This window comes from Xenopus tropicalis, chromosome 1 (assembly GCF_000004195.4).
Source record: "Xenopus tropicalis strain Nigerian chromosome 1, UCB_Xtro_10.0, whole genome shotgun sequence".
Lineage (NCBI taxonomy): Eukaryota > Metazoa > Chordata > Amphibia > Anura > Pipidae > Xenopus > Xenopus tropicalis.
Genome location: NC_030677.2, coordinates 130,021,840 through 130,045,404, shown reverse-complemented (window position 1 = coordinate 130,045,404; position 23,565 = coordinate 130,021,840). Strand labels below are relative to the sequence as shown.

Below are 23,565 nucleotides of genomic sequence, written 5' to 3'. Positions count from 1 at the left end.
GCATAAAAGTATTTATGCATTAACTCCCCAAAAATATACCATAAAGAAGATAGTGTGTTTATGGAAGAATATTCAGTAATTATGCCCACATTTGGCAGTGTGGACATAGCTCAAGCCCATGCCAAAGGAAATTAAACAATGGTTCAAGTGGCAGACTATAGGGCTTTGAAGATATCTGTGGGAAATGGGCTGCATGCTTGTTCTTTACTGCTGTAATGTATTAGAAGTGACATTACTAAACAAGCTCATCTTTCTGGTCCAGTAGACCAATTTGGCATTCACATTTGTCATCCCATGATTGCACAATCGGTAGCACTTCTGTATTCCTCCTAAATGGCTACAGGGGAGCTCCATTATAGCATGTGAGATCTTCTAATATACACGCTTGAACAAAAAGGGATTCAACTGTAAAGGCTAAAACAGCAATCACTCACTGGGTGAAGATGAATAAGGGTGAAATCATTTATTTTTCTGAATAAAATGCCAAAATACATTCTCTACTTCTAAAAAATATTCTATAGAGGTGGAACGTTAAAAAAACAGCACTCTAATCATTTTCTACAAAGCCACCAGGCAAGGCAGAATATCACATGGGGTAGAACAAATTAAACCCAATTCAGGCTCATCAGAAAAGTAATGAAATACTGCATGTATACTAAGTTGAAATAAGCATATAAATTAGTTTTCAGATGGATTGCAAGATGTCGCTAATAGTATCTTTGTTCTTATTGAGAATAGACATGAAGTCAGTTTTCTTTAAGTGCAGTGGGGCTTTCATTTTATTTTTTCAAATGTAATTGTTCCTGAGAAGCATAAAAGCTGTATCACTATGGCGGCGTAGTCGGTAGGTTGTAGCTGAGCAATTGCGATAACATTACACAAGTGGAGTTTCTCTTGAGGAGTTAGGTTAAAAAAAAAAGTTGACTTTTTTTTCTAGTTTATTTGTAACATTTTTTAATTTTTCTTATGTGCACTGCAGTAAACTGCAAACATATTAGGAGGATAACTGGAGGAATTATGATGAGTGCTCTGTATGTACAATCCAAAGGGTCTATATGCCCATAAATTGAGACATTGGGGCACATTTACTAATCCTCGAATCTGAATCCCGAATGGGAAAAAATCGTATTGGAAACGAAAATTTAGCAATTGTAGCGATTTTTTTCATATTTTGCACAACTTTTTTGGCCCCATCACGACTTTATCGTATTTTGCGCAATTTTTTTCGTCGCCATCTCGATTTTTTCGTATTAAGCAATTGTAAACGCCGGAAAAACCAATCCGAATTTTTCGCGCCGGCGCCAAAAAATTCACAGAAAAAATACGATAAAGTCGTAATGGCGCCGAAAAAGTCACACAAAATACGAAAAAATTGCGGCGACGAAAAAATCGCAAAAATACCGATCATTACGAAAAAAAACGCATTCAGACGCTTTCGGACGTTCGTGGATTAGTAAATGTGCCCCATAGTGTTCTCTATAGATGCTGGATGTTTGATGTTTTTAGCTGTTTAGCACAATGCAGTCTGACTTGATATTAGCCTTCTGCTTTATAGTGCTGAGTTCAGGCCGGGACTGGCAATCTGTGGATTCTGGCAAATGCCAGAGGGGCTGCTGTAAGATGCCATAGACAGTCACCATTTATTGGGCTGGTGGGGGGCTGTTTGGGTCTCTGTGTACATGAAATGCCAGGATCTATTTTGAAAGTAAGTAGGTGGCCTCACATGCATGGCTTTGGGAACCACTCCCACATCTGTAACCCTCCCTTGGAGCGCAGAAGAAACAACAGTGTTAATATAGCAGGCCAGTTATACAACAAGAACCCTTCTAAAGCACAAATCATCACTACTTTACAGATGTACCAGTGGTGATGCCCTATGCTTAAACACATGAAAAGTCAATAAGAGTAAAATCTTTAAAACCATTTTTGAAACAGAAAGTTTAAGCTTGACTTTAGGACTTTACAAGAGAAAATGCAAATGTGTTTCCGAACTACAAAATGAAATCTAATGGAACAAATTGTATCTTAATTTTCTTTACACTGTTTTTATAAGATTACCTGCTGAATTTCTAAAGGTATCAGAAAACCACAAATTATATTTCTTGCAATGCTTCATATCACAAAGAAATGAGTTACACATCATCTATTGATGGGGGGATATGAACTGCTTCTGCTAAAGAGGGGAATTCATATGTTCCAGCAGCTAAAAATTACTATCATATTTTTATAGTCACAATGCGCATTTGATCATTAAATCGATTTCCCTGGGCCATTTATTCCTATGAATATTACTAACAATCTGAGACTTTTGTTTGCCATTGCCACTGCTGGAAAGGAAATTGCAAATTATCATGCCATTTAAGCATTTGGTACAACATGTTATACAAAAATAGCACTTCAAAGGAAAAAAGGTGTGAGGAGTGGCTCCAGAGACCTGAATAAATAATGTGTAAATGGCAACTTTGCACTCTCAAAGCTTATTATTGACAACAGTTTACTGATGATATATAGGGCTCATTTACAGCAGCAAGGGCAAATTTATATTGCTATTCCTATATATCCAATATAATAGCAGATGCCCCTATAGTTACATCTGGGGAATCTTGCACTTGCTTTACCGGTGTCCATGTTGTCAAATTTTGCAGGTGCAAAAGCCATTGTTTATGGAGTGTCTATGCATATAATCCCAGAGTATTTGCTAGGTTCTAGTCTGTTGCATACACCAGGAAACACCTCCACAAGACAAGTGGTAATTCCAAGATTTCCTTTTATCCATGCACCCTGTACTTTGCACCATGTTTGTTATTATGTACAATTCATGTAAGCAGGCTGAATCACCAAGGGTGTAATTAGCCAGGAACATGTATAGTGAAAATACCTTTGCAAGTCAGTAGCCAATCTTAGCCCTTATTTGGCACCTCCATAAACTTTTATGATGCTTGTGTCACTCTCACGAATAAGAAAGATTGGGGACCCCTGGTTTAATGCATGCATTTGCCCAATATTTGCACTTTTCATTTGTGCGGCACAAATCATACATTCAATGGTGGTAGAAAGTATCATTTATTAACTATGTTATCAATTCCACTGATCTGTTTGATACTAAATCCAGTACAATCAGGTTTTAACATTTTTATCCAAGGGATAGTTTAGGGGCCAATTTTTCTGGCTGAATTAAATAAATACAAAGGTTTCTGTTGCCCTGAAAATTGTCAATTTGAGAGACCAGAATAATGGAGATCTATAACATACACAGAGAGCAATGTTTCCATATCAGTTTCTTCTTCACATACCAGACGATTTTCATGGTAAGTAATCTAAACCTTTTCAACAGCCTAGGACCAGCAGATTAAAACCTATATGAATCCATTTCATGGAACGGCAGCTAATGAAGCTGTGGGGCTTCAATTATCCAAAGCTTAATAAAATCCCTAATCTGTAATAAATGAAATCCTTCAATAAATCACATGGAAACAATGTGTAAATAATAATTAGCAAGCCTTTCTACAAGAGCCCGCTGTGGTGCAGACATGGGAATGTACTGTGTAATCAAATTCCATAGTGTTTAAGAACCACAGGGGCACATATAGAAATGCAGTGCAAAGGGCAATATTTGGATGTAAATCACCATTTTACCCACAATATAACTTGTGTTCCAAGAATTCAAGCATCTTGTAGGTGCCCACTAAGGAGAGCTCATTGCATAGGTGCACCAATAAGGTTGCAAATTTGTGTTCATTTTGGACCCAACATTCTTCCTAGTGAGGCATCAGTTACAGCATTAATGTCCGATTCAGATTCATTCACACGGGATGTCATTGGATGCAAGCTTCTAAGATAACCTATAAGTTACTGCTAATAATTAAAGTGTTTCCTTGCATCTAATTCATCAGAGCAGGCTAAGCATGCACACTAGTGCTGGCCACAAATTGCCAAAGAGCATGTATGTACCTACGTACCCCTATAAATAGTGTAAAGTACTAACACTTGTACATGAGCCCTACAATCTCCTATTTGACAAACATTATTTTGTCTAGGTCTGCGCTTGAAGGCAAATGCCCATACCTTGTGCACTATTACCTTCCAATTTGTGCCTGTATGTTACCCGACCACTTAGACCAGGGATCCTAAACTATGGCCCATGGCCCGGATCCTGCTCCCCAAGGTAATTTACAGCAGGGAGCTAGAGGACGCAGCGGGGAGTGGGGGAGCAGGGAGAGAGAGCGGGAGGACACAACAGGGAGCTGGAGGATGCAGCGGGAAGCGGGGGAGCTGGGAGAGGGGAGCGGGAGGACGCAGCAGGAAGCAGGGGAGCTGGAATAAGGAGGATGGAGTGAGAAGTGGGAGGATGCAGCAGGGAGCGGTGGAGCAGGGAGAGGGAGGATGCAGGAGCGGGCCATAGTTTGACCCCGCAGCGGGGAGCAGTTTGAGGGACCATGAACTGGCTCCCTGTTTAAAAAGTTTGAGGACTGACTTAGACTGTAAGCTCTATGGGGTAGGGACCTCCTTCCTACTGTGTCTCATACCACATGGCACTTAATCTCTGTGTATTTATGCTTATTTATAGAATTTATTATAACACTTGTCCTCCCTGTGTAGTTGTGTATGTTGTAATATTGTACAGTGCTGCATATCCTTGTCGCACTTTATAAATAAAGTTATAAATACATACATACATATATATGGACTTATTTACCAAATGTAGGTACAGCCCTAGGTGCAAAAATGGGTTTATAAAGTATGTTATATACCATACCTTTATCTACCTTCACCTGGCTACTTGGGCTTACATGAGCACACAAAGCACAAACAAGGCTGTCACTTTTTCTGAAAAAAAAAATACTAGCATCTCTATATTATTTTGTTGCCAAGGTTTTATTATATCTGGGGATTGCATACTGTACTGTTTTATTATTACAAAGAAAATGGAAATCATTTTTAAAAAATGTAATTATTTGATTGAAATGAAGACTATGGAAGATGGCCTTCCCATAATTTGGAGCTTTCTGGATAATGGGTTTCTGGATAATGGATCCTACACCTGTACTAACACCCATGTTCTATTACAAAATATTAGATGTACCACTTGTAGTTATGTGATCTGTATAAATACCATATGAGAATGCTAGTGCTGTTATCAATACATTAAGATAAACTTTTACGTATACCTTGTACATTAGAAATGTGCTTCATAACATTGCAAGATGTGTTTGTGTTTGTGTCTGTCCAGCATAAGTTACATCTACAGATCTCTTATATCTCTCTGAACTGACATTCGTGTTTTAACTTGCTACACAAGGTACATTTTTTTGCCATTTCACCTCTATTTTAATAAATATTCCTTAGGGTGCAGACTTGAGCTCTCCTTAGAGACCTACTGCCTTATACAACTAACTTGCAGCTATAAAACTAAAAACCCACAAAAAAGTTACAAAGAAAAGTGGCATTTTATACGGGACTAGTATAAAATCATATTCTGGAGTTGATACTAGTGCAAAAGAATGAACATAAGTGAAGGAGTGTGGTTCTACTTTACATTATCAAGTATGAAATAAATTCAGAGAACAACCAGAGAACAACATTAGTTTAAAGTTATTTTTTTTACATACACATAATTTCATTTATAAAGTACCACTGACAAACTTTAGTCAAGCTACTCTATTCAGCAAAGATGCTAGATATTTTCTTTTAACTTTTGAACTTTTTGGTTCAATATTGATAAATACAAAATAAAGTTCTATGGCATACAGTTTCACATTGCCAGTAAACACACTGGTCTCATTCTTTAGAGATTAACAATATCCCTTGTGTGTGCAGATTCCTCACTGCTTTAGCACACTGTTTCTTTTGAAGAATTTGCTTTTTTTTCAGAGCTAAGCTTTCAGAGGCCAGTACACCTTATCACACTTTCACATGGTTTCTTGCTGGAGAAGGGGGGAAAAACAGCCTGTCAGGGCTTGTGCCAGTTAAATCCAAGCTCTCAGGGGATTTGTTTTTCTTTTGGCGTCAGATTAGATGTTCAAATCATGCATTGCATTTGTGAGCTGCCATGAAAGTCTGTGTAACTTTTAATGAGGCTAATCCTACAACAGAACATTCCAACTAGCTAATGGGCTCAGGATCATTGCCTATTTCACCATTAGTTGGACAAGAATGGAGAGAGTGTCCAGCGCAGGATGCGGCTGTGATTCATGAATTTGTTATTAGTATAACATTCAGCAACAGAGCAACAGGCACATATCCCTGGATTTCCCTAGGAGCCGGCCTTGTCTGCAACGCAGGTAAAATATTTCAAGAGGCAGACTGACACATTAATATTACATAAGATTCTTATTCTGTTGGGTTATACTTCTGCTGTGTATTTAATGAACTTTCTTTATGTTAATTAGATAGTGATGGGTGAAATGGCTGCAATAAATGATACATATATCTGCATAGATTACTAGTTTAATAGTCCAGACCTTGTGTGTGGAAAGCAAAACTAAATATTTATTTCAAAATATATGTATTTCACTTCTGTGGCAGAAATGTTATCAACAGAGCAATCTTGCACTGGGGTTTTGGACCTATTCAATTATGGTCATTGTGCAGAGAATAATTAAAAATAACACAGTATGTTGTTTTAACTTCTTCATGCATGTATGTATGTATGTATATCTTTATTTATAAAGCATTACTTATGTACGCTGCGCTGTACAGTAGAATAGATTACTACAAACAGGGGGTTATTAAGATAATAATTGATAAATACAAAGTATAACAATATATACAAATAAATACAAAGTACAGTTGCAGTAAGTTAAGAGTCAAAGACACAAGAGGATGGAGGTCCCTGCCCCTTAGAGCTTCTTGGGAATCATATAGATAGGGCAGTAGATTGCTTCTGTGCACATTGATACATTTTATAAATGTTGCTTTATTGTCCAGAGCCATTGTAATTGCATTGAACATGCATCACGTAATGGAGTAAAGTAGTAAATAACATCACATCACAAATATTCTCCTTCAGTTGTATTGACTTAAAAAAATCAATTCTAAGGACTCAATGCTCCTCTTTGCTATTGCACTTCAGGTTCAGTGGGCTAACACAACGCATTAAGATTGCATAACAATATATATGATTTTTTTCAAGTTGGTAGAATAGTCAGTTATATGTGACTTAATTTGTTAGGGACAGCAATGTTTTATTTGTAATTAATATGTTATTTCAAAACACGTTAAAAGGCAGAGCTATCATCAGACTTTGCTTTCAGTGTTTGCTGTGCAACAGAATAATCAAAGCTAACTGCTGACTGGTTTCTGTAGGCAACTCCACTGGGGCAAATTTAGTGTTAGTATAATAGCCTCACAGTGTTCTAGGAACCTCTGTGAAACCAACTTTATGTTTAACTGTCTTAATGTAGTAGGCTAATGTTACAATATAAGTACATAGAAGCCTCTGGAGCCCTAAGATGGCAGGGTGGCATAAAAAAGCAAAGATAAGTAAAGAAAGACAAAATCAATTTACGGTATTTTAAAAACAAAGAAGCCTTTTGGCGTGGCACTAGTTTTAGTGAAGTTATCAAAATTCACCACCTCGGGTTCATTGTGATGTAACTGTGCTATAGAAAATGTCTAACCGTTTTTATATTGTTGTTGATTAGCCATTTGAGTAGCCATTTTTTTTTAAATTCTGTATAACTGGAGCACGCAGGATACTGTAACAGATTATTATTATTATTATTAACATTTATAAAGCGCCAACATATTCCGCAGCGCTGTACAATAAGTGGGTTTCATACATGGGACATACAGAGTAACATATAAAGCAATCAATAACCGATACAAGAGGTGAAGAGAGCCCTGCCCTAAAGAGCTTACAATCTACAAGGAGAAAGGGTTGAGACAGATCTGTTTATAGTTAACGATCTATCATGCGGCTGCTACAAACAAAATTTTGTATTGCATTATTTAATTTCTTAGAAAGACACCCTAAGTAACAGAAAACTGCACAGAGCTAGAAATAATAAGCACAGAAAATAAATGTGGATGTTAAGGAGGTGGGGTGTTTGGTTATAAAAATAACGTACAGTTGTGTTTAAATATAAAATAATAATGCTGTGAGTCATATTTTCATAAAGTTGTTTATTTGTTTCAAAAATACATTTAACATGGACAGTACATTGAACATATATATCCAAACTTACAGTGGCAGTCCAGGTGATATTAAATAAACCTTATAACACAGTGTTCTGCATAAAGCAGAAAAATTACAGTGGGAGAAGACTAAAGCATTATTATAAGATCATCATCATGCCTAAATATCCAGCGATTATCGGGTCATATTAAAAGGTCACCAAGCTTTAAGTTGGATGTGTTTTGCTGGGAGGTGTATTGGCTGGTAGATATACGCTTGTAGATGTCGGGTTAGCATCTAACCAAACGGTCCATACAGAGTGGAATTTTAATGGTGCATATCTTGCAAGGTACGTCAGTTTAATTAGGGGGAGCATTTTATTAACAAGTGCCAGACAGTCAGCTAAACCAGTGGGGGGGGGGGGTAAGAAGGGTGAAGGAACTTAAATTTGATAGAATCTGCCTCTTGTGGCAATTAAGAAGTCATATAAGTGGTCAGTTACTTCCTCCCACTGTTCATCATCCAATTAAGGGGGGATGTCCTTCCATTTATTTTAGTTCTCTCAAAGTGGGAAGGGGATACTTTAAGTATTTCTTTCTATGACTCTGAGCAACTTGAGTAACTTCTTAGGTTTATGGTCCCAAAGTCTAATTCCCATCATGTAGATGCTGTTTCTAATGTTAAAGAACCAAACTGGACCCTAAAGGCGTGTAATTGGATGTACCGATACAGTTGTAAGCTTGGGTTCAAAAGAAATAAAGGTATTGCCTTCTAACACATCAGATTGCCATTTACACCATTGGATGGACAATAATGAAAAGCTATTAATCTTAATAATTATTGCAGGTTGTTTCTCCATAAAGGAGTAAATTGGAGATGTTGGCAAACTGTTTCTCTGCTCTCTGTTTTGCTGCTTTTGACCAGGCATTGATTGGGGTGCTCAGTACCTCAGGCAAGTGGGCTGTGTTCTTTTTGGACCTATATGGCCCATTAGGTAAAGCTTCAAAAGAACCAGTTATGTACATAGGTTAATTGACTGGCCAGAAAATGTAAGCACATATTCAGTAATGCTAGTTCTCCTGTATTGTATGGTGCTGTAAGGGCTTGCCACCCCACCCTAGGAGATTTATTAGCCCAAATAAAGTATTGTAGTACACTGTTCAAGTTATTAAAAAAAATGTTTGAGACACATACTGAGGAGTCAAGCAATGGATAGAGAAATGTTGTCAAGTAAATAATAAACACCCCACCAATGTCAAGGTCAATTCTTTATAGTTCTATTTACCTCTGTTCGTATTTGTTTAAAGGTTGCCACCTCCAGTCCAGGTTGCAGGAAAGAGTCTTATGACACTTGTGACATTTACCACCCCATGGCAGCTTGTAAAGAGAGGGCTGCAAGGCACAAATTGCAGAAAACAGAAGTGCCCCAAATGCTTGTGCTGGGTAAATGAGCACTAAGGAGCTTCATTTTGAAATATGAAATTTTAGAAATAGAAAATATACACAGGAATTTGTTTCCTTGCAGTGACCAAAGCTGCCACCTATGGATATAGCAAGTATTGTGTCCCATGTCACAATGTCACAGTAAATGGTAAAAGCCACTGATTGTTGGTTGCTGATTGTTGGTTGGTATGGGTTACAAGAACTGGATCATAGTTTGAATCAGTTATTACATTATTCCGGACGTTCAAAAAAGATGTTGCTCTGTTAAGTTTTTGATCTGTTATAAGTAATACAGGTATAGGATCCGTTATCCGGAAACCTGTTTAAAAAAAAAGCTCAGAAATGCAGGAAGGCCTTTTCCCATAGAGTAAATTTGAATCCAATAATTCACATTTTTAAAAATGAATTCATTTTACTTTGTAATAATAAAACAGTACCTTGTACTTGATCCCAACTAATATATAACTATTCATTATTGGAGGTAAAAAAAATCAGACTATAATTTATATAAATAAGCTGCTATGTAGCCATGGGGGCAGCCATTCAAAGGAGAAAAGGCACAGGCACATAGCAGATAACAGATAAAACACTATTGTATTCTACGGAACTTATCTGTTATCTGCTATGTAACCTGTGCCTTTTCTCCTTTTTTCCAGCTTGAATGGCTGCCCCCGTGGCTACACAGCAGCTTATTATATAAATTATAGTAGTGTTACTGTAGCAAACACACCAGTTTTACCAGTGCAGGGCAACAGTGCATTATATTTGTATTACTTTAAAGCTCTTTTATTTTTTTGGCGTTACTGTTCCTTTAAGGGGCAGATTTATCAAAATGTGAGTTTAGAGCTAAATACATAAAAACTAACCCACATTCTATTTATTCCTATGGGATTTTTAGAAGCGTGTTTATCAAATGGTGACTTCCAACTTTTACTTATTGATAAATACACTTATCCCATAAAATCCCATAAAAATTAGTAGAATGTGGGTGAGTTTTTATGTATTAAACTCTAAACTCACATCTTGATAAATCTGCCCCATACTGTTCATTTTTATTTCATTCAACTCTACTAACTCCATAGAAAAATCAAACTTCTCTTTGTATTTTAGGCACAGAAATCATGGATAGAAAGAGCGTTTCACAAAAGGGAATGTGTACACATCATACCCAGCACCAAAGACCCCCATAGGTGAGTATTTTATAATATATGGTAATGGAAAGTTGAGGCAGCTTTAAAATACAATATTTTAATAACATAAAAACATTTCCTTAATAGATCCAGTAATTGTGTCTGGCTGCTAACAGTTAAGCAATGCAAATGTGAATGTGAACATAATTAGGGCCCATTTACTAAACAATTTTGAGATATATTCATATTTTTCCACAAAAAAAATCGTAGTTTGTGCAAAGAATACAAACATTTGGGAATTCGTTAACACTTTAGTTACACTTTCATCAGGACTATATTTTTGCCAGGGTTGATCTGTTGAGTACCATTGAGTCCTATGGAAGGCATCAAAGCAAGAAAGATTTTCATACAAAAATGTTGTGACTTTTGGAACGCAATTAACACACTTAACACAGACATAGCTGTATTCAAGGGAAAGCACAGGTCTTTGCACTCCATTTTGGAGACCCCTAGTTGCTGATAGTGGGGCAGTGGTGGCTTGTCCCTGTTTTTTGCACTTTGCATCCTGCCCCACCATCCTGTAAATGAGCCCTGTAGTGTTAAGTTGAGTGGCTTGTCACACAGTGTATTTCAATAATACCTTTGCCATGTTTTTATTTTTTGTGGGGTTTTTTTGATTGCCCAGGAGTAGTGATGAGCAAAGCTGTCCCATTTTGCTTTGCCAAAAAAAGTCACACAACTGTGAAACATTTGTTATTATAAATTATGAGACATTTTTATGTGACCACGACTTTTTTTTACGCGACTGCACCTATTTTTGACAAGTGTTTTTGAAGTGACTGCTTCTTGCTTGATGCCAGGCAAAAAAATTCACTTATCACTACCCAGGAGCAATAACCCATAGTAACCAATCAGCTGGTAGAATTTACTGGTCACCTGTTCATATTCCACAATAAACGGCCAGTGACATGCATGGAAAAGTACAGCAGAAATATGTGATTAATTAATGTCCTTTAACATAATAGAGATTGTCACCATATATATATATATATATATTATGTTTTGCATATATAATAGATAAGGAAAGGTAAAGAAAATAACCTCAATAAAAAATAGAAATAACCAGATGAGGAGAATTCCCAGTAATGAAGCTTTTAACAAATGATTCACCCTCTCATGTAATGTTTGCTGGAATCACGACAGAAACTCACTGGAGCTGTTTCATCATAGGATAAATGATTATGTACAAGTACATGCAGGTGCACAATCCAAGCACACAGTATAATTTGTTGCAGTTACAGCTGCCTCTAATGAATGCAATACATATCAGCAAAAAATGAAGAAGAAACAATAAAATAATTGAGTGCTGCCTGGTCTATTTACCAGATACAACACACAAAAAATGTCAGTAATCCTTATTGTAGAGATGATAAACAGAGTATGTAGATGTTATTTTCATAAATAGCAAAACATCTGATTCAGTTAAGGTTACCAGATCATCTGAGCAAAGGAAACAAATGAAATTAGCCAGGTTGCATTGATTGAAATTTGTTTAGATGTCAACTTCACTGAATCATATACAGCCCAGCTGTGTGTATTTTTAATTTTGATTCTCTGGTTTTTCAGTGATCGGATTACCCTAGATATAGTACATTTTTCTAAGCTGTCTGATGGTTCAGTCATAATTCAGAATTTATAATATATTTAGTTAAGTATTTCCATTCTATCCTTTTTCTTTAATTAGCAATTCCTTCTTTCCTGTAGGGTGACTATTGATAGATTTCAACTGATAGATCAATCAAGCATGCAGTCTAGCTCATTTCTATATTTTCTCATTATCGCCAGCTCTTAAAAATAATAGATTATTTGTATTTGGTTTAAAGGAAGGGAGGTAATTCCATTACCTTTCTGTAACATCAATCAATGGACTAAATGAATGTTTCTGTCTATATTGTTACTGAATGTTTGTATGTAGGTCAAACTCATTTCATATAAATATAGAGTTTCCCAATCATAAATGCTCCCCCTTCTACAGTGTTAGAGCAGGGACATAGTGTAAAAACATTTTTAAAACCTCTGTCTCATCATAAATCTAGTTGAATCTAGTAAAAATAAATACAAGCTTTAAAAGGACAATTTATGAACCAAACAGTTCTGTAGTATGGGGTAGGTTCGATTAGATTTGAAATGAAGACACAAAGAGCAACAGTAACCCAAGTACATTGTTATAGAACAAGCTTTCAAAAATATTATACAGTATATAAAGCACATAGGGGGTGATTCACTAAAGGTCGATAAAACAAGCGCTCAATTCACTAAAAGGACACGTGTCATAATTAAGAAGCAATGTTCTTTGCGTTAACTCGCGACGAGCGATTTTCTTGCCTTATGTCCCATTGCACGCAATATATTTTGCCGCGTGCGATATTCAGCGAATGATATTATACAGTACGCATTACCGCATGCCCCAATTAGGTGTTAATATTTGCACAGATTAATGCGATATTTTGCACGTTTAATGCTTCATATGTGTTTGTGAATCATGCGTTAGTATTATTTCTATTCGCTAATTAACGCAATGGGTTAGAAATAACGCTTAGCGATGATGCGATAATCGTTATCGACCTTTAGTGAACTGGCCCCATAGTAACATCTCATAGGAATGAAAAGTTATAATGACATTTCCTCCATAGCAAACAAAAGAGCTCTTTTTGAGGCAAGCCAGACAGATAGATAATATAATGATGGCATCAGGACAATTTCACCACACTTGGGACACCTTCCTCTACAAGGCAACAGTGCCAACCATTCTACCACCTGGCCCCCTATGTGTACGCTGATTAATGTAATAGGGTCAGCTTTCTATTTTGGCAAGTTAACTGGGATGCAATAGGACCAGCGGCTGAGCTGCCAAATCAGTCATTTTTGGTACCTTTATGGGCAGTGAATTCAGCTTCAACAAAAATTTGAAATATCTAAAAAAGTTTAAAAATAATATATTTCCACTTATTACATCTAATGTGTGAAATTTTGAGAAACTGAAGACTGTTTTGTGTTTGAGCTTGGCATATTGTATAATATTCGACATGACGCTGATGCTAGAATCCCAGCTGTGTGTAACAGTGAAGCATGCAGTTTATTGTTTTGCTTCTGTTGTAGGTGTTGCTGTGGGCGTCTCATAGGACAGCATGTTGGGCTGACTCCAAGTATTTCCATCATACAAAATGAGAAGAATGAAGGCAGGCATCGCAATGACATCCAGTCTGAAAAGTGGTCAATCGGAAAGCATACACAGCTCAGTCCCACTGATGCTTTTGGCACAATTGAATTCCAAGGAGGAGGGCATTCCAATAAAGCCATGGTACTTTTAAAGTTTATACATATGTCCTACACTTGTTGTCCTCACTAGTTTTCTAAAGGAATTTCTCTTTTTCTCACTATTTGTATTTGGGATATAATGTTCAGGATTGCATTTATATGTGTGTGTGTTTTTTGGGTTTGGCCGAACCCCCTTACGGAACCGAATCTGAATCTGAATCCTAATGAGCATTTGCTAATTAGGATCAGGAAGGGGTAAAAAAAAAAAATTCCCCTAACATTTAACCCTTCCAAATCCTAATTAGCATATGTTATTTTAAGCTAATTAGGATTTGGATTCGGTTCAGCCAGGACCGTGGATTCAGCCGAATCCGAACCCTGCCGAAAAAGGCCAGAATCTAACCTAAAGTATAAGGGCAACATAGCTTCTGTGCTATTGTCTAGGTGGCCTGTCTAGTATAGTCTTTCTACTGATTGATTGCTATAGGTGATTAGACCAGTTACAAAATGTATAGCATTTATTCTTTAAAAGTATATTCTGTTCTTGAAAAATATATGATAAAATGTTTATACACAAATGAAAGGCAAAAACGTATCCTGCTTATAATCAAAAACGGGAGGGGTAGTTTTATTTCACAGGCCGGCTGTTTGACTACTCACTATATGAAATTCAGCATGTTACATTGCTCATTAAATTGATTATAGCTGAATCATACAGCAGCAAACCATAAACAGCGAAAGTATGGAATATTATTGATGCCTAAAAGATTGTTTTCTGCATTACCTTATATTAATATATGTAATATACTCTTGGTTACAATTTTAATTAATAAAAAAGATGTTTATATTAAGCAGGGGCCTGAGTACAAGACCCCGAGTCCTACACCCCAATAATTCCCCCCAACATAAATTTGTATTCATGTGGCCACAAAATGTGCAACATAGATACAAATATATTTGCAAATTTGTATTCCTTTTTTACATTTCCTCAGTTTTTCCTGATAACTATACACAATGAACATTAACATATATGGAAAAATATATCTATAAAAGGCTGATAAACTCTACATTGGACGTATCAGTTTATCAGCAGTGAGGCCCCATTCGCACACAGGGAGCAACAAGGACTGTTATAGTTACTTCCTTCCTAACTCAATGTTATATAGAACTTTATCAAACTAGTATTGTTTGCACTTCAGTACATTACTATATACTGTATGATGAAAATGCCTATTTATAAAGCTTCAAAAATATTTGGGGGTAAATTTACTTACCTTTGAGCATCCATGGTAAGGAAACCAAGTGATGAAAAAAGGTGTGAGGCTGCAAAATTACATTTTTTACTTTAACCTTTTTTTACCTTTAACCTGGTAAGCTTTGGTGTAAGTTCTGTAGCAAGTCGGGAAAATGAGATCAGGATTTCACACCTTTTTTCATCATGGGTTACCCAACCATGAGTGCACGAAGGTAAGTAAATCTGTGCTTCTGGTAAGTATTGATGAGGGTTTCTGTTTTGGAAATATAGTTTAAGTTAGTAGATTAAATAAAATCCCATTATTTCAACAGTGTTTTAATAACAACAAAATGATCAGTGGCTAGTATAATACCAATGATTTCTTCTCTTGCTTTGCTTAAAAGGATATCTTAATTTCCCTAGTGGAAATAATGGGATGTCCCCTTGTGTGGTATGGCATGAAAGTATGACAGATATTTTGGCTGAGGCCACTTTTAAAGTTCTTTAGAAATAGGTGCTGGATTAGTGCAGCAGTGACAGAGCAAGGGCAGTCCTTGTACTGTACTTAATACCTGCACAGAGCATTTGCTTAGTACACAGAGTTCTTGTACCTTGCACAAACACATATGAATGACACACAATGTAGAAATGTTTCAGGAGACGCCCATGTCTGGGTATAGTACCGCCCCTCTGGTATTTGTGCCACTTACTGAGAGAGGGGTAACCCATCTGGGTGCATAATGGGTACTGGGAGTTTCTTGCACTTGCACCTCACCTCAGAGTCTGCAAATAAGCTTGTAAAAATTGTCAGAATAAGATATTTTTAAAGTTTTATACATTTGCAAATTTTGTAAAATTAAACCAATTTTACTTTTAAACATATAACTTACTTTTAACTCACTTATAACTCTTTAATGTTCTCAGTCTCATCTAGATGAAATTTTGGCCTTGACAGACAGAATTTCTTTTTCAGGTACATTTCATATTTTGTGTAAACAATTTTCCTCCATTCTAGTTCATGTCGCCATGTACTTACAGTTGTCTCGCATCCAACCCTCACCCCACCTTAGATTAAGAAATGGACAATTAAGTCCTAGGGTAACATTTTAAGTATATAGTGTAAACTAGCGGGATCCAGAAGAGACACTTTCTTGGCTTTAAGGTTAGTTTATTTGTACAGGGGTGCCCATTGCAGCATACAAAACAAATCATAAAAATAAATCCTGCCCTCTGGGTGCTACCTTCACACATTAGATTAGTTCCCTCACTAACCTGGGTCCCTTGTGGACTACCAGTGGGAAAACACAAATGTTGGGGTCACCCCTGTACTCACAACACTTCTGGGGGATTAGCTCAGCCTCCTGGCTTTCCTTTCGACTCTTTAGATCCTCAGTCTCTTGGCAGCTTTCTCAAGTCTGGGCTCCCTCTGCTTCTGGCAGTGGCAGGAAACACCCCCAGACCCTCTGGGAGTCCTAACACAGAGAGGTATCCTTCCTGCTCTGTGCCCTGCTCTGAGAGACTGTTGCACACCTTCCTGTGGAAAGTAAGCTCCAATAGGTCAGCTGGACTACTGGAATGGATCGCCTGATCTGCTTGTTCTATCCAGAACCCTATAGCTTCCAGGGCCAGACAGCACCACCTTTTAAACAGAGCAAATCTTCTCGGTTTATCATCCTCTCCCTTAAAGATTACATCTCCCAATATGGAGAACTTGAATGAAAACTCACCTTTTCTCTCATTTGTCTACCAAAATAGACACAAGGTATATATAAATATGGCAGTAGTTCTACATGGTAGTTCTCACTGTGGATTATTGGATTAGTGGTCATTCACTAGCAGAGTCAAATATTCCACATGTTAAAGTGCAAAATGCCATGTGAGATGATGTGAAGTTTTATCAAAACTCAGTATACTTATACAAGTATATACAGATGTCTGAGGTAAGTGGTCATTAACTATACAGATGTTGTAGTTAAGGAAATTTTCAGTACTCAACTCTACATAAAATTTCATTTTGGGGAAATAATTCAAAGAAATAAAAGAATAGTAGACACTTCCTAAACCCGCACGGTTAATGCTACTAACAAGTTTTGCTTAAAAAAACAGAATAATATCTTATACAAGCCAAAACAAATATGGTGGTTTAGCTGAAATTCCAATGGTATAAATATGTATAAATATAAATATGTAAATACATTGTTATCTTGTTGTCATTCCACAGTATGTACGGTTGTCATTTGACACGAAACCTGATCTTCTGCTGCACCTTATGACTAAAGAATGGCAGTTAGAGCTTCCCAAACTTCTCATATCAGTCCATGGAGGCTTGCAAAATTTTGAGCTCCAGCCAAAACTGAAGCAGGTTTTTGGGAAAGGCCTGATCAAAGCTGCTATGACGACTGGGGCATGGATATTTACTGGAGGTGTTAACACAGGTAAGTAATTATATGGACTTATAGTTGCATGATAGTTTTATATTCTTTTAGCATGCAGTATAAACACACTTAATTAATGTTTTCTGGTTGAGTTAGGCCTTCTTTTTAAAGTTGAACAGCCTAGAAAAAAAAGACATAGAAGTTTGCATGATAAGTGCCCAACCCCCAAGTATTAAAGGAACAGTAACACCAAAAAATGAAAGTGTATGAAAGTAATTAGAATATAATGTACTGCTGCCCTGCACTGGTACAACTGGGGTGTTTTCCCCAGAAACTTATATAAACAAAGTTGCTCTGTAGCAACGGGGGCAGCCATTCAAAGGAGAAAAGGCACAGGCACATAGCAGATAACAGATACAACACTATTGTATTCTAGAGAGGTTAACTGTTATCTGCTATGTAACCTGTGCCTTTTCTCCATTTTTCCAGCTTGAATGGCTGCCCCCATGGCTACACACCAGCTTATTTATATAAACTATATTAGCGTTACTGTAGCAAAAACACAACTTTTACCAGTGCAGGGCAATAGTACATTATATTTTAATTGATTTAAAAAACTTTCATTTTTAGTGTTACTGTTCCTTTAAAGAGTGGGAGAAAGAGTGATTTTTACATAATGTATTATTTACATGTATATATTGGCCCTTCTGTATCTATAAAAAGAAACCGTTCTTTGTGGCCCCTTAAAATAAAATAATTTGGGATAATTTGTTTGCATAATTCTGGTTATAAATATGAGTGGTAGTTTTCTTGTCAGTTTTTTTTTTTCAATTGAATAGCATTGTCTATTTTAACCACCAGATAGACAGAGTCTGCTCATGCCTATGGTGAAAGCCTCATCAGAAATATTCAGCAGTACAACAGCTCCTGAGTTTATATAAATATTTATATATAGGGCTGGGAAAGCAATAAACAATTACTGCCTGTTTAAAATTTGTCCAAATGTAAACCAACTCTTACAAAAGACCATTTCTTTAATTTTGACCTGTAACAAATGTTATGTCGATTTTGAGGACAACTGAGCTTCAACCTTGAGTTAATAACACTTTGTGCACAAAGGGAATTATTGTGATGTCTCCAGTTCAGAAAGATATCAACCGTTCCCACATTGCTCCTCAGATTGTTAATGTTAGGCCCAGAAGGAAGCCATGAATGTGGTGACTCATTTAAAGCAGCGCAGTAACTGGCTGCTATTGAACGGCAGATATGCAGCAGAGCGGAAGGTACATTCTCCGCCATGGGAATCAAAACTACTGTTTCAACTTCAGGTTGCTTTTTGTAAGAATTATATCAAGCAAAAAGTTCGAAATTTAGTACACAACTATTTATTTTTACGCTTTAACTTTGTCTACATTTTATTTTTAGGAAAACCATGACAGTCACATTGACTGGAACAACCTTAAGTAAAGCTATCAGCAGTATCATTTTTGATGCAATTACCTTTCATTTTCATACTTGCTCTTGCAAAAATCTAAATAAGGTTTGCTTCAGTTAATGTGTAGTCTTTCATTCTCCTCATTACTCATTATATTATACATCAGGTGCTGCTTACAATATGGGGCTAATCGATAATAGAAATAGATATTAGAGATTTGTTTTTTCCACATTCAAAAAAAAATGTGGAATAAGCTCAAGAATACTTTTTGAAAACAGGAATAGTCACAATTTATAAAGGAAAAAAATAAAAAGTGGCAATTCACATTAAAAAGAAAACTCAGCAAGCAAAAGCTGCCATGTTTCTATAGAATATAATGGAAATTGTATTTGAAGATTTCCAGCAAATATTTATTTATTTATTTATTTTGGTTTATTGAAATAGTTGAGATTTTCTGCCTTATTGAAAAGGAATGGAACAGTGATTTTTGTTTGATTAAAAAAATGGGCTGCAAAAAAAAAGAATTGTGTGAGTTTTGTTACAAATTTGTTTCCACCCCAAAACTTAAAAATGTATAAAGCTGACTCTGTGTGGCTTCATATGACTAAATGTATGCATACATCTGATGTATGACAAATTAAGATTTAATTTGGCCATTTATTTCTCTACTTTTACCTTCCTTTACAGTACTTTGCTAGCTTTATTGTTGTCTGTAGCAGATCAGTAACAGCACATTAATCTTTACTGCACTGCCTTTTACTATTATAAAGTGTTTTATTGCAAATGACATCTAGTATAGCTAAGTAGCAAGCACATTTGTTGTACCAACCTTCTTAAGGTCATTTGGTCCCTTTTCCCGGCTCCTTCCTTGCTATGCTGATACTTGATAATGAAAAGATAATGATTATATATATATATAATAATGATTACCAATAAAAACATATGCCTGTACAACCCATGTGTTATAAAGTGGAAGGGTAAGCTAAGAGCAATAGGTACAAATAGTAATAGAACAATATCAAACCCTTTCACTATAACATGGTCTGTACAAGGTCCCCTTTATCACCCTTCTTTTCCTACTTGTATTTTATTTCAAATAAAAAAAATGTATGAATGCCATTTGGTAATCTTTTTGACATATCATTTGTAATCCAAAGTGTAGTTACATGCTGCACATAATAACTGACTGTAACATAAAGTCTACTAAATTCTTCCCAGCAGGCCCCCGAGTTGTAAAACTATACATGACGTAATATGAATTATTGTTCTACACAATTTTTAAACCAAGTACTATGTCTTTTTTCTAATGGGGTCTTATTATGGGAAAGCCCTAAATCTGTAATTGTCATTATTCGACTATGCACCCCAAAACCTGCTCTTTGGTACTGCCACCAAATATCTTGTCTTTTCTCTCTAAAGCCCTGTTCCAGTATATCTGCTCCCAGATCAGGCTTCAAATACATGATGTTGAGAAAGTCAACATGACACATTACAAAAGGTGGCAGACGAACATAGACATCTTTCTATTTGCGCTGTGCAGTTCATTTTGCCAAAGAATGCTTGTAAAGTATAGAGAGTCATTGGGTGTCTAGATCAAACGTCAACTGCCTATATGTTTTCTTATAAAGGTGTTATTCGACATGTTGGAGATTCTCTAAAAGACCATGCTTCAAAATCAAGAGGGAAGATATGCACTATCGGTATTGCACCATGGGGAATAGTAGAGAATCAAGAAGACCTGGTTGGAAAAGATGTAGGTCAATGTTGATTACAAGTGGTTGCCATTAAGTAAAAGCTGTAGTATGCATTCTACTACAAGCAACTATGCAGACAAATTTCAAGGCACTAACAAATACAGAACTGTAATATTTATCTATATACATTGTGTAAAAGAAAATGTGCAGGTTCATGTTTATTGGCATGTCTACAAATGTGTGTCTAAACTGTAATTAACATGTAGCCAATTTACCAACATGCACCACTAAAACAAATTAATGCAGCTACCAGTAGAAACTCATTTTGTTGCATTGTTATTAGTACATATATTACTACATTTCCTTGCATGTGTTGTGTGATTTTGTATGTTAACTCAAGATAATACAGTATTTTCTTATTCAACAGTTACAAGTTTATTTGATAGGTATTTAGATTTTCAAACTTTTAGATAGGGATGACACTACCTCTTGTAGTTGCAGTTAAATGCACTCCTATTAAAGGGGTTGTTCATCTTTAAATTCATTTTTAATATGATGTAGAGAGTAATTTTTATTATTTGTGTTTTTGTTTTGTTTTTTAATTATTTAGTTTCTTGTTTATCAGCTCTGCAGTTTGGAAATTCAGCAGCTATCTGGTTGCTAGGATCTAATTACTGTAGCAACCAGGCAATAGTTTGAATAAGAGACTGGAATATAAATAGGAGACGGCCTGAATAGGAAGATAAATAATAAAATGTAATAATGACAATAGAATTGTAGCCTCACAGAGCAATAGTTTTTGGTTGCTGGGGCCAGTGACCCCCATTTGAGAGCTGGAAAGAGTCAGAAGAAAGCAAATATTAAAAAAATAAATAAAAATGAAGACCCATCACAAAAGGAGCTAAGAATTGGCAATTCGATAACATATTATATGTTAACTTGAAGGTGAACTACTCCTTTAAGTTCATGTATTATAAAGTCAGACCACATTTTAAATTGGCAAAGCAGAGCAGAGTAAGGAGGTAAAGGCATAAACCAGATTGATTCTTCCCCAGTAGACAGAATAATAGCCTTAATTGACCTTGCTTATTGGTTATTAAACCAAATGGCTAAAGAATGCTAATTGGCTGAAAGCCAGAAAGCTAAAGTGCCTTATATTTCATATTTAAAAAAAAAATGTAATCTGAGCCAAAAGGCCAAACACACATTGAAGCATGATGACCAAACCATAGACTTTTATTAAGCATATATTTGTGCATAGTATGTGAAATTGTCATTGTGCTATATAGATAAATATTTTTCTATGGTTTATTTACCTGTAGGTATCTCTATACCTGTGAAAATATTTCCTTTGAAGTAGAAGTCATGTTTTCTTTATCATTTAACCATCTTTTATCCGTCTACCACCTGGCCTGTGTGTTTGGTGAAGTCTCATAATACAAATTTGTGCCTAAAATACCTACAAGAAAAACTACAGATCTTTCCAAATAAAAATATTATGCTTTCTAGAAATGGTGCCAAATTTTTGAAAGTAAAGATAAAACTTCTATGTTTACACATTTTTGCCAGCAGGATCACTTATCACCCTTTTTTCCAGCTTGGCAGTTTACACTACACCGACACAGTTCACATTTTTGCTTTATATGTTTTTTTCGAGCACCTGTATGAATGCCAACAGTATATTGCTGATGTAGTGAAGTAATGCTAAATGGCAGTGTATTTCTTAACAGAGCAACACATTTAAATGGCGGTTTTGCCCTAAAGAGTAAGAGAAAACTGTATTTGAATGCATGCACTGCTTAAAGGACAAGGAAAGTCAAAATCTATTAAGCACAAATTAAATAATACTACTATTGCTGTGTAAAAACACTATGTTCCTGGTTTGCCTAATGAAAGATTTACAGAGATACACTTACTAGAAACTACATACTTGTTTCAGTGAACGGCGCCACCATCTTGTCCAGCATGTCTGTATGGGGTATTGCTGAAAAGCACAAGCCAGTCCCCCCCCCGATCTCCGCACCTGCCAGCTCACAACCCCCCCCCCCCCCCCCCCCCCCGATCTCCGCACCTGCCGGCTCACAACCCCCCCGCTCCGAAAATGCACCCTGATCTCCCTTCACATTTTTGCCTGCATGTGTCACCCCCTTCTGCCATAACCAAACCCGCCCCCGCTCCCCGCACCTGCCAGCTCGCTTCTCCTCCTGTCGGCTGTGTCCTCTTCTGCATCACCATGGCAACCAGACGCTCCTGCTGTGTGCGCATGTGCTAGCTAAGGATCTGGTCGTAGTGTCTGTGCATGAGAGTTGCATTATGGGAATCTTCTCTACACAGCTCAGCGTTTTTTTTTCCTGTTTGGCTTCTGATCTTCTGAACAGGTGAAATATGGGGAGACTTAAGGGCACTATTGAGAGAACTGAAGGTATGCCTGCAGCTTGAGATTAACTCTTTACTAGCCTTTTCTTCTCCTTTAGACCAGTCATGTGCTCAAGCTGTTTATATGAATATGTCCATTATTAGCAATGAATGCTCAGCGTTGGCTATGTATATAACATTGGAATTGTAGGGTAATTGTGGTTTTAGCTGTAGCCACAATATTTGTGGGCTGCATTTATTCAGTTCTTTTTAATTCCTATTTTTTTCTATCAATACTGCTTTATTTAAATCTCGGCAAACAGCCTACCTAGAAAAACATAATTGATTGCATGGCTAAAAACAATAGTAGTATTTGCCAAAGTTTTGTAGCAGTTTTATGATTTGCCTCTAAGCTAAAAGTGAGTCAGAATATTATTGAGAAAGGAGGATAGGAGGATTAAACAG

The 23,565-nt window shown here is 36.5% G+C and overlaps 1 protein-coding gene across 1 annotated transcript in view; it reads left to right on the top strand.

Annotated features, from left to right (window-relative positions):
• Positions 1 to 23,565, top strand: part of trpm3 (transient receptor potential cation channel, subfamily M, member 3) — a 167,794-nt gene that overhangs the window by 68,747 nt on the left and 75,482 nt on the right. The window contains exons 2-5 of the mRNA XM_012971723.2: positions 10,670 to 10,749; positions 13,849 to 14,050; positions 17,463 to 17,676; positions 20,680 to 20,804. Coding sequence (XP_012827177.1) covers positions 10,670 to 10,749; positions 13,849 to 14,050; positions 17,463 to 17,676; positions 20,680 to 20,804 — 621 coding nt within the window. The remainder of the gene's footprint in view (positions 1 to 10,669; positions 10,750 to 13,848; positions 14,051 to 17,462; positions 17,677 to 20,679; positions 20,805 to 23,565) is intronic.